The sequence below is a fragment of the Ochotona curzoniae genome, unplaced genomic scaffold (assembly GCF_017591425.1).
Source record: "Ochotona curzoniae isolate NIBS_2020 unplaced genomic scaffold, NIBS_Ocur_1.0 contig_2235, whole genome shotgun sequence".
NCBI classification, from domain to species: Eukaryota; Metazoa; Chordata; class Mammalia; order Lagomorpha; family Ochotonidae; genus Ochotona; species Ochotona curzoniae.
Genome location: NW_024465384.1, coordinates 1,987,421 through 1,999,825, shown reverse-complemented (window position 1 = coordinate 1,999,825; position 12,405 = coordinate 1,987,421). Strand labels below are relative to the sequence as shown.

Here is a 12,405-nt window from a genome sequence, read left to right as displayed (position 1 = left end):
TTGCCATTCCACTTTCCCCAAATTTCCTTTCCAAACTCCCAAGTCTGTTGTGCTTAACTTACTCCCAGAGTCCCAAACTCCCTCACTGGTAATCCTTGACTACTGTATTTTCATTATTTCATGTGTCTGTTTTAACCTGCATAAGAATGCAAGATCTCTTAGTGCTAACCTGTTTCTGATATTTGACCAGTGTATCTCTGAGATCTTGCATGGTTATCTAGCTCTGACAGGACCAACAACTGAATAGCAAATGAATGCGTGGGTAGGTGAATGAGTTAATGAAATTGTTCAGGTGGTTCAAACACTGGGGAGCAGGGTAATATTTATAGGGCAGCATGGAAATTTGAATACTAGATACTGAAGACAACAGGGACCTTTGTCAGTCACAGTCAAATCAAAGCTTTCTTTGAAGGCCTGTTGCTTTCCTCTTTCACGCTTTATTTTCTTAAAACAGGAAACTATTCACTTATTCTTTCAGGGTCTGGCTCTTAATCCTCATTTAGTAATATTCCTCAATCCCAAACCTATCAGCAACATTATTTCTGTGAAGAATACGTGAAGTCTGAAATAGCTTCAACATCTATGTAGACACACTCAGTGGAAGACTTGCAGCCATACTGGTTTAAAGTGAATTAACTGTTTTGAGCCTGCCCCACAACTGCTGCTTAAAATGTAGTCTCCAGGTCAATTGCTCACATGAAAGATGGGAAGAAAGTCATAAATGACACTATGTGGGCTGGCGAAGAAAGTAAGAGAAGGGGATGGAAAACTGATTAGCTGTTTTACAGAAAAGCTCAGAAAAAGCAAACAGTAACAGGAATGTCAAGCTGATCCTTCCATAAATTCCAGTTAGCCTGCCAGGGATTAACCTTGGCTGTAATTAATCCATCAATGACCTTTTCAGAGACTGTTCTTAACTTTGTTTAGAGACTTTGTGTGGGTGGCACTTCCTGTTTGCACACAGAGCAGCATAAAACCCAGTTCCTCTGAGAGTGTTTGGGATCAGATTGACTGCAGGGAGTCAGGGGCAGTCTGATCTGCTCTCCTCTGGCTCATCTCCCTCTTCCCCTGCAGCATGGGGAAAAATGAACTCCTCTTCCTCCTGGGGCTCCTGCATGCGGTCGCCTCCCTCTCTGGAAAACCGTGAGTTCCACACAGAGCTAGAAGCATAACTCAGTGTCCTTTCCTTGGTTTCAGATTGACATCTCTCAATTGTGCGCGTTTGGAAATCTATTTTTCTCATCTCTAAATTCCCTGATGATATGCAGTCTTTCTCTAAGGCATCACAGACTGATAAGGCTTTATTTGTTTTTTGTTTTTGTTTTTGTTTTTAAAGTTAAAAGCAAAGTTACGCAGGGAGAGAGATTTTCCATCCACTGTCTCATGCCGCATATGACCACAAGTCCTGGCGGGGGTGGGGCCAGGTTAAAGCCAGGAGTCTAGAACTTCCTCTGCTCTCACAGTTGGCTGATGGATCCAAGCACCTGAGCCGTCTTCCTCTGCCCTCCCAGACACATGAGCAGGGAGCTGGACTGGAAGTGGCGTAGCCAGGTCTTGAACCATACCCATAAGGGTACAGACATCACAGGTAGAACTTTAAAACCCACTATACCATAATGCCCGGCCCCAAGTAACGTGTTTTTTAATCTTCATGTGATTTATCCACTTGAAAACATGCCATTTACTGTTTCTTATTTGCTCTTTTTTAATTCCTCACCATCTTTTTTCTTTTCTATAAAAGAAGGCAAGTCTCTTCTTCCTCTTAACCAGGGAACATTGTCCCAGAATATAAATCTCTGTGGAGCCAAATAAAAAATAATTTGAAATACTGGTATTAACACTGAGAAAGCAAAGGATTCCGTTAACACGGTGGAAAATCCTTTTACATCTCAACTGGTGATGAATTCTTTGAACACTTTTAAGGAGGAACTGAAGGAATCTTCAACTGATAACTAATTAGAAACAATTCTTGATATAAAAATACTGGGCGACTTTTTAGAATAGATTGCAGAAGGAACTGCAAGAAGGCTAATTCTGTTTTACATATCACTTGGTCATTTTTATGTGAATGATTCTTCTTAGGACATATGCATACACAAAATAAAAATAGTAAAAAATCAATGACAGGTTTCAGTTAATTTATACAATACCCATCTACATACAAACAAATTCATGGGAGGGAACAAACAGCTAATCCTTATCTTTAAAAATATGCGTCAAAGTGTTTACAATTTTTATTTAAAATATATGGATCATGATTTGTGATATATTTATTTTCCTTGTATTTGTAACCCAGTTTTGTTGAAAATAAATCAATCAGAAGAAGACACTTAATGCTTATCATTTTACTGCTGCTATTATATGTAGTTGAAGAGTTCACATTAAATACTACTTGTATGTATCTGTACACATATATATTTATATTCTTATTAATAAAGAATGATCCCAGAAAATGTTTTAAAGCATTGAATTCATTGGATGAGCTTTTTGTGACAAAAGATATGAAAATTCAAGATCAAGGAGGAAAAAATTGGGAAGTTGTCAAATTACTTACTGTGGCAAAAAGGACTTCCAGATATATTATTAAGTAGAGGATGTTGGGCATTTTATAACGATTATATTTAAGAGTCTACATGAAATTCTCAAAAGCAGTGTTTTCGCTTGAAGAATAAAGAAGGATTTAAGATAGCTCCTATTTTGAAAATAAGCAGAGAAAAGTATCTAAAAGTTATTTCAGGGATTCTGTTTGAAAACTACAAGGTCAACTTTAAAGTATAAATTAGGACACAGAGAAAGTTTGTGTCCTGTTTTTGAGTGACTAAGATCCTAATTCAGTCAGTTCTGAATGGGAACATTATTGTTATTGAGTTGCAAGGCATATATTTAAAACACAAACATCCAGCTGCTTACCACAATCAAAATTTCAGTGACTCACATTTTTGAACCTCAGATTACACATTTATGAAGTGAATACAAGCATTGGCCACATGCTTCTCCCAGGGATGTTGAACCTATGCAACTGATGCATGGCAGTTCTTTCCACAACAAAGATTCCTGAACTAACCTGTATCTCAAATACATCTATGTATCTGTTGTTGTGGCATCCACAAGGCCCATCAACTGTGAATCAAAAAATTTTAAAAATCAAATGTATGGTCACATAATGGGGTTTTTAGAAAGATGTTCACTGTCGTGGCTTATGATGCAAAAGGGAAACAATTCTGATGCATATCATGTAAAAAAAAAAAACACAGAGTTTGGGAGTGGAGCACATTTAGCCTAGTCATGAAGATGTTAGGATGCCCGCATTCCAGTGGCAGTAACCGAGTTCAGCTCCTGATTTGGAGGCAGTAGTGATGGCTCAAGTAACAGGGTGCTTACCACCAGTGTGAAGTCCCAGTTCCCAAGAGAAAAACTAAAAACTGCAGGAGTAACAATAATTATATTGAAAACTAGTGCTATTGCTAGCAAAGTCTTTTTCTTCAGTCTCCTTTAACTGGATTTTCTCATTTTCAGAAACTACATGGTGCTGGTCCCCTCTGTGATCCATACAGGGGCCCCAGAGAAGGGCTGCATCCTTCTGAGCCAGCTGAATGAGACAGTGACTGTGAGTGCCTCCTTGGAGTCAATCAGGGAGAACAGGAGCCTCTTCACGGACCTGGTGGTGGAGAAGGATCTATTCAACTGTTTCCCCTTCACTGTGAGTGTGGTTGTTTGGCTTAAGGATAAGGAGTCTAGTATTCCATCAAGACAAGACGTTGTGTCAGAGTGCCTGGGCTTGAGCTCTGTCTCCAGCTCCTGACCCGTAGTCTATACCTGTTCAGACTGTGGTTACAATCATAATGACTAAGGTAGTTAGACGCCTGGCATGCATGAGAGAGAGGGACTGAGTTCTTGGCTCCTAACATGAGCCATGACAGGCATAGGGAATGAACCTGCAGACGAGAACATCCCCCCATCTCAAATTAATAAAAAATAAAATTTTGATGGATGGTAAGAACGTCAGGCAGTGATTGAAATGCAGCAACTAAATGTAGAAACTAAGAAGCAATACATAAGTTTCCAACCTTGAAAAACAAATCTTCACACGAAGTTTAAAAAAAATCACTTACTGACCAAAGTAAAATCCTACCAGCAAGAAAAGCAAACAGATGAAAGGAAAATGTGACTTTGCCTTAAAATTGAAATGTAAAAAAATAAGTCAGGTCAAGGTTGAACATGAGCCACCAGTGGCAAGCTAACAGGAATACATCACTCCATACTTTCAGAACAAGAATTGCTGCCAATTTCCAATATCTCTTTAGAGTTATTCATTTGTGAAAGCATCACAATATAATGCCAATAAAGCACTGTGAACGTCTTATCAAATGCTGAAGACATGATGTTCTATGTCTTTTGAGCACATAACTTTGCCTTGTCCAGCTTCTGTGTGTAACTGAATCGGCACTGTATGTGAAGATGTGAACCTTAATCATCATCTGTCATATTGATAGAATTCCTCCTACTTTGTGTTTTATTTTCCCACTTACAACGACAGAAGTATTCCCTGTTTGTGCCAGCTTTTCTAGATGAGAATGATGGAGTGAAATTGGACACGGACGTCAAGGTGTCCAGGGAGAAGTAGAACTGAGAATGGGGGAGGAGACTTGGGAGGCCTGATGAGTTCTCAGGATCGTTTCTGAATTGCAGGTACCTAGGTCATCATCCAATGAGGAAGTAATGTTCCTCACTATCCGAGTGAAAGGAGCAACCCAAGAATTCAAGAAACGGACCACAGTGTTAATTAAAAATGAAGACAGCCTGATCTTTGTGCAGACAGACAAGCCGGTCTATAAACCAGGGCAGACAGGTAAAAAGGGGCCCAAGTTAGGACACTGGAAAGGAAGAATATTTCCTCTACCTCTAAATTCCCTAAAATTCCTGTTACCCTGGTACCTTAAGAACTTGCCTCACCCATGACCAGTTAAAGAGTCATGGGTGCTCACAGAAAGTTTTTCTATTTCAGTGAAATTCCGTATTGTCTCATTGGATGAAAATCTTCGCCCACTAAACGAGTTGGTGAGTTTACAACTGTTTACATAAAATCACTATCTTCTGTGTAGATCCAGTGGAAACTGATATTGATGTTTAAAGGAAAGGCAGGGAGAGCAAGAATTTCTTGTCACTAACTAATTTTTAACATCACAATAGCACAAGATCCTCTTTTACATTAGATTCCCACATCAAGAAGGTAGCTCATCCTTTTTGTCTTGGTATTGGTACTCAATGGTACCTAGGTATTGGTGCTCAATCATATCATTATTCTTTCTTTCAGACTCACCTAGGGAAATTTTAAAGGTCTGTTGAATGATAGACACAAATTAACCGTGAAAGAACCCCAATGCCATAACTTCCCAGAGATTTAGACTTTTTCTAGAAACACTTCAAAAACCTCTGCTAAGAAAGAATCGATTTGCTTAATATATCTGGTCACAAACCACCCTTTTCATTATATTATAATGTAAATGTCAAACAGAATTGTTTGTTTTTCTCTCCTAAGTGTATTTCTTCACAACATCTCAAAAACATAGTTCTGCTCTTAGGGTTTCGAAAGCAAAAGATTATAGCATGATCCTGACTTCTTCTCTTTCTCTTACACTCACTTTCATTTCACCTACAAAAGGTGAGATTTATAAATAACTATACTCACGTGCATTTATCTATCAATAACATTGCAAAGGAAAAGAATTTCCTTCACCAGGATGCCTCCCTCTTTCCACCTGAAGTGCTGCCACCTGAGCCTGGCCAGTATTATCTGTAAAACAGATCACTGTGATTACCTGAAAACTGCACTCCCAGCTTCTACTTTTTCCCTTCTATCTAAAACACCACGGTCGTCACTCCATCAACTTCACCATGTTTTATTTTTCTTGTTGATATCTGCCACCACTAAGATATGTGACTGATAAATGATGAAGGTATAGATAGATGGGTAGGCAGCAGATAAATATTAATCTCACGTATGCGAGGTTTTTTCTTGTCCGTTCATCCCTATTAAAGATCTCACAAACTGTTCTACTGCATGTTGCTATACTCATCTTCTCAGCTTCAGAGTGATATGTAGCACAGAAATAGGCAGTTCATAATAGCTTTTAAGAGTGAATAAACATTAATAACAAAGGAATTATCCTCATTCTTTCTTGTTTCTGAAACTTCTAAAAATTCTACGACCAGTCTTAATAACTGTGACTGACATAGTTCTATCTGTATTTATTTCTCGATCTATGGAACTGCATTGTAAAAGAATGTTCTTCACTTTGCTGCCATAAACACACAACATTAGCCATCCTACTCCTAATGAGTATCAGCGACAAATATATTTGTTACTTCTGGCTGGTTTATTTCTTAACATTGCTTATTAATCATGTAAAAGGGGTTAATTTAAAATTCTGTAAAATTTAACCTGAAATCTTGCAATTTTTTTTTCTACTGTAAACTTGATCTACGCACACACAGCTGGCTTGCTTATATTTCAGAATTGGAAACATTTGAAAATTCTTACAAGCTTCTTGTCTTTTGTCTTTCAGATTCCACTAGCATACATTCAGGTAAGCATGTAAGACATTTCATAATTAGAAAGAACCCTATCAATTGGGAGGGAAATGTCCTTATCTGAGGGGTTTTTGTAATATTTCAGAGAAATTGTCAGTAAGGGTCAAATTTTCAAACTCACTTGGGGCAGGATGGTTATAATTCACCCCTAGTCTCTTCCTTAAACACCACTCCATCTGTTCTCTTGTGGATCACAATGGCTCTCACTGATGATTTCTAAACTGTCTCCAATGTCCTAGGCACTCTAGTAAATTCTGATTTTTCCATAGGACCCCAAAGGAAATCGCATTGCACAATGGCAGAATCTCAAGTTAGTCAGTGGCCTCGAGCAGTTGTCCCTTCCCCTCTCATCAGAGCCCTTCGAGGGCTCCTACAGAGTGGTGGTACAGAAGAAATCAGGTGGAAGGACGGAGCACCACTTCACTGTAGAGGAATTCGGTAGGGTCCACTGAATGTAACTGAATTCTTTTCTTCAGATTTAAATGTTGGGGGCCTAGAATTTGAACTCATCCAAAATATTTCCACTTCCCATAGATAAATCTTGGCTTAGAAGAAAATCAACATTATCTAAGTCCAATGATCTACTACTTGGGATATTTTTGCAGTAATAGTATTTTAAAACATTTTAAATATCCCGGTTTTGGCACATCTTCCATAATTCATTAAGGTTATAGTGAAGTGATCTAATCCTTCAACCAAAACTTTCAACCAATATTTTCATTTACAAAAAAAGAGAAGTATTTATTTATTATTTTAGCGACAAAGAGAAGCAAAGATAAGGAGAGAGAGAAAGAGATCATCTCTCCATGGATTCACTGCCCAAATAACCACAGCAGCCTGGGTTGGGCCAGGCTAGAGCTAGGAACCTACAATTCTATCTGGGTCTCCAATGTGGATTTAGGAACTGAAATATTTGAACCATCATCTGCAGCTACCCAGGCACATTATTAAGGAGCTGGATTGGAAGTATTAACCAGGACTTGACCCAGCACTCCAGAAGAAGCCACACATTAACCAACTCTACCACAACATCCACTTCAAGATGTCCATTATTGAGTGAGGTGGACATGAGTATACTGGAAAACAGGACTCTCAAAGTCCTGAAATGCTATAGAGTATTGTGGCATGAAATCTGAAAATATTAACCACCTTCATACACACACACTTGAAAACAACTAATCAAAAATCTCCTTTATCACTGATCCATAGTGCTTCCCAAGTTTGAAGTCCAAGTGACAGTACCCAATACAATCACCATCTTGGATGAGGTGATGGATGTATCCGTGTGTGGTCTGTGAGTTCATTTTCTAACTATTATGAGGGACATTTTTAAGGGGTACCCACCATTTGGTATAGTTGGGCCATTTTCTCTGGCAGCAATAACAACTTAAATACTTCAGGTACTTTTGGGTTTGCATCTATCTCAAAAGTTCTGCTGCTTTTCAACTTTTCCTTCTTACCTCATATCCTTATTAGTATTACTATAATTATCATGGGCCAGGGGGATGGTTTCTAGAGGTTTTGCTAAGTAGGGCTGATCCTAAATGCTTCAAAGCTGTGTAGACACACCAAAAAAGGCATGATGGAAAAAAGATGGAAGGAAGGGAGCAAGGGGAAGAAGAAAGAGAGGGAGGGAGAAAAGGAAGGAAAGAAGGAAGGAAGGAAGGAAGTGAGGGAGAGAGGGAGGGAGGAAGAACAAGAGAGAAAAGAAGAGAGAAAAGGTTAGTTACTGTGGATCAGAACCAATGGGTAGAAAAGGAGGGTGCTCAATCTTGTTGTGGCCATGTTCTCATGACAGATACACATATGGGAAACCTGTTCCAGGAAACGTGACTGTGAGCCTATGCAGGATGTATAGCCACCCTTCCACCTGCTACCATGAAGAGTCCCAAGCATTCTGTGAGAAATTCAGTCACCAGGTGGGTAGAAAACCAGGCCTTGACTAAGGACTAACAACCGAAAACTCATTGGCAGGAGGTGAGTTGGCATACGGTGAAAAAACACACATCTCTTAGCCACTTTAACTGAGTAGCATATCATTCCTGCTGTCTTTCCATGAGCAGGAATTTGCCATATGGCCACAGCCACATGACAGGGAACTGGGAAGCATGATCCCTCACTGTGTGCTGAGAAAGATACAGTCACAGCTGAAGCTTCATGCTTCTGGGAGACTACCCAATATATTTAACATTTCTATATCATCCTCTCTAGAGAAATTTCAGATGCTAAGGGATATATTTATCCATAGGACCCCAAAGGAAATCTCACTGCACAATGGCAGAATCTCAAGTTAGCCTCAAAAATATAATATATAATATAAAATATAATATATAATCTCAGTTATACAAGGGTATTCAGAATTAGTGAAAATGGAATTCAAAGATAATTTTATTTTGGTGCAAAAGAATTGAAATTCATAATTTTTCCAAGTATGCATTTTCCATGAACTTTTTGGGAACTCTTCCTAAAAGGACTATTATCCTGAAATGTTAAATATTAATTGTGTTCATATCTCCAACTTAGAAAATGCCTATGTAAGTTGCCCTCCCCCAAATTTCACCAGATTTAACTATCACTGATCTTATCATCAAGATAATATGCATTATATTTTTGTATTTTACTTTCTCTCCTTTTAGCTAAACAGTCACGGCTGCTTCTCTTGGCAAGTAAAAACCAAGGCCTTTCAGCTGAAGCAGGAAGGCTATGATATGCAGCTGTCTGTTGAGGCCACAATCCAAGAAGAAGGAACAGGTCTGTGCACCACATGAGTGTGGGAGAAAGACCACACTGAATGATGGTTTATTTAAATTGTGCATTCCAGTTTATGAAAATTTCCATTTCATTATTCCTATAAAACTTTTTTGTTTTTATTCTTCACTGTCAGGAGTTAAATTAACAGGAAAAGCATCCAGCAAAATCACAAGAACCATCACTGAACTCTCATTTGTGAAAGTGGACTCATACTTCAGACCGGGGATACCCTTCTTTGGAAAGGTGGAGTACTGTATCATTCACAAGTGAAAATATACACTGTTCATTCACTTAGCACAACAACATGGTCTGTGATAAGATCTTACCTGGTTCATCACATTGACTAATGTAACCAAACAAGTAAAACCACTGAAAAATAGAACCTCCATTAATTCACAAAATCTTTGCTAAGCCCCAGTGCGGCAGAGATTGGGTGCAGTGGTTGACATTGCTTAGCATCCCAGCATCCCACATTGAAGTGCCTGGACTTGACTTCCGGTTCCAATCTCTGTTCAAGCTTTGTGCTAATCACACTCTGAAGCAGTACTTGAGTCCCTGCCTCCCATGTAGGAGACCCAGGTTGAGTTCCAGGCTCTTGGTTTTGACCTGTGTCACCCTCAGCTGCTGTGGGGATTTAGAGAATGAACCGGCAGACAGAAAACCTCTATCTTTCTGCTTCTCTGTCTTTCAAATGACAAAAATAAATAAATATTAGGACAGAAAAACTATTTTAAACATACCTTATCAAATTGTGTAGGCTTTTCACTTCTCAAATATCATTGCCTGATGTTACTCCACCTCCTTCTCACACTTTTATATCACTTTTTCACAAAAATCTTAAAAATTAATGATGTCCAAATGTTATGCCTCAAACATTTACTTTTCATGAAAGTGTACATGATACTGACTTTTATTTTTTGCAGTGTTAAGAACTTTACTATCTATTATTTTCCTTCCATGGCATCACCTGAAATAACCACAGCCTGGTTGGAGAATCAAAGTTAAACTGTACTCAGAAGTCAAAGCCAAGAGTTAACCCTGGAACAGCCATGCTGGTTCTCATGCTTTTATTTGGTTATAAACTTTGTACTTTTTCTTATAGCATGAGTACGTGCATTAAGTCAGATTAAATGAAATTGTGTCCTGGTTAAATTTTTAAAAATTAAATTTAGATTAAATTAAAATTTGAATTTCAATTAAAAATTGTGCCCTACTCACACTAAAAATCAAAGGAGGAGTGGTGCACATTTGGCTATGGAACAATGCAAAGTTCCTGATTTCAAGGGGGAGGCAAACCATGGGATTGTTCATCCTTTTTTCTATCATAGCATTAAGACACACAGTTGACTCCATCTTAACACACTGCAGATGTTTCCTGTCTCAGACTCTGCTGAGAGTCAGGCTGGGTCTGTGGGATTCCCTGTAACTGAGCTCCCACTAAATTCAGTCTCCTCAGTCATCACCCATTGCTCAAATCCACAGTGGATATTACATTTACATTCGTCCTCTGTGATAACAAACATGTACTTTAAAAGGTGCAAACTTTGGAGGAAAATGTGATTTCAAGTTTTTGGACTTGAAATACACAAATTTTCTCATATATCTACCAAAAACAACCCTTCTACTGTGATTTTTTTCCATCGTAAGAAGATAGGCACATTGATCCTCCTGACCTCAGCTTTCTGAGATTACAGAACTTCATGTGTAACCACATGGGGAGTTTGTTCTTAATGGAAATGTTACAGTACTTCATCTGTGGGGGATGGGGGAGACAGGAAACTAGACTCAGCAAAGCGGAGTGTTTACAGAAGATTTGGCATGTTATGACAGCAACATATATTCAGAAATTTTAGCTTAAATGTCACTTCCCAAAATGAAGGACTATTTTTAAGTTTCTCAGAAATATGTATTACTTTTTCAAAGTTGCATTTTTTTTTTAAAGGCAGAGGGAGACAGAGAGAGAGGGAGAGGCCCACAGATCTTGCATCTGCTTGATCATTCCCAAATGGCCACAGCAACCAAAACGGGGACAGAGTGTGCCAGGAGTCAGGAACTCCATCCAGATCTACCATGTATGTGGCAGAGATCTAGTACCTGGGCCATTGTCTGCGTCTTTCCATGCTGGATTAACAGATCGCTGAATCGGGAGCAGAACAGACGGAAGGCAGATGTAGCAAGCAGTGGCTTTCCTCACTGTGCCACAAGGGTGGCTCCAGGATTGTAACTTTCAATATTTTATCTCTACTAAATAACATCATACACATCTCTCACTAGAAAAGGAAGAACCACAATCATGTGCATGTTCTTATCTTCTCACAGGCAGCCACATTCTCATTGGCAAGTCTAATTGCATCATGCAGTTATAGACACTACATCAGGTCATTCTGTTGTATCCTTTGATGTCAAAAGTGGTTTATACTGAAAATTGACCACCTTCTTTTACCATCCTAACTGGGCTACTCGCTCATCTGCAGAGTTCAATATCAGCAGTAATTTGGCTTTAGGACCTTTCTTAATATTATGATCCTCTCCCAAATTTTAAATATTTTGGGGGGAAATAAATCACTAGCTCTCTGTCTACCTTCTCAAGCTATAGGTTGAGAAGTACACAACAAATATAAACCTACTGGAGGAGCACACAGGACAATATGTTTTAAAAATGCTTATTTCTACACTTAGGAAACTTCAGAAAACTTCAGAATCTATAGGAAGTTAATAACACAACACGTGTCTGGAATTCAAATAGATCTGAACGGATTAAACATTTCAACATGGAGAGGCACTCATATTGATGATACAATGAGTATGTTTAGTGCTTCCTGGTTATTATCCATCTAACTGACCCACAATTATTAACCTTCAGGTGCGCCTAACAGACGGGAAAGGTAACCCTATGCCAAATCAGATCATCTCCATCACAGCAAATGAAGCTGACTATAAATCCAATGCTACCACCGATGAGAAGGGTGTGGTACAGTTCTCCATCAACACCACCAATGTTGTAGGCACCTCCTTGACGGTGCAGGTAAGTTGAGGAACTTTCTAACTGTCCTACGGAAAGAA

General features: G+C 38.8%; 1 protein-coding gene across 1 annotated transcript in view; it reads left to right on the top strand.

The window, feature by feature from the left end:
• Positions 1–936: 936 nt before the first annotated feature.
• LOC121151066 (alpha-2-macroglobulin-like) overlaps positions 937–12,405 on the top strand; it is a 38,128-nt gene continuing 26,659 nt past the window's right edge. The window contains exons 1-11 of the mRNA XM_040972246.1: positions 937–1,143; positions 3,517–3,700; positions 4,690–4,849; positions 5,006–5,058; positions 6,567–6,587; positions 6,861–7,029; positions 7,801–7,885; positions 8,390–8,510; positions 9,228–9,342; positions 9,476–9,585; positions 12,206–12,367. Coding sequence (XP_040828180.1) covers positions 1,076–1,143; positions 3,517–3,700; positions 4,690–4,849; positions 5,006–5,058; positions 6,567–6,587; positions 6,861–7,029; positions 7,801–7,885; positions 8,390–8,510; positions 9,228–9,342; positions 9,476–9,585; positions 12,206–12,367 — 1,248 coding nt within the window. The 5' untranslated portion in view covers positions 937–1,075. The remainder of the gene's footprint in view (positions 1,144–3,516; positions 3,701–4,689; positions 4,850–5,005; positions 5,059–6,566; positions 6,588–6,860; positions 7,030–7,800; positions 7,886–8,389; positions 8,511–9,227; positions 9,343–9,475; positions 9,586–12,205; positions 12,368–12,405) is intronic.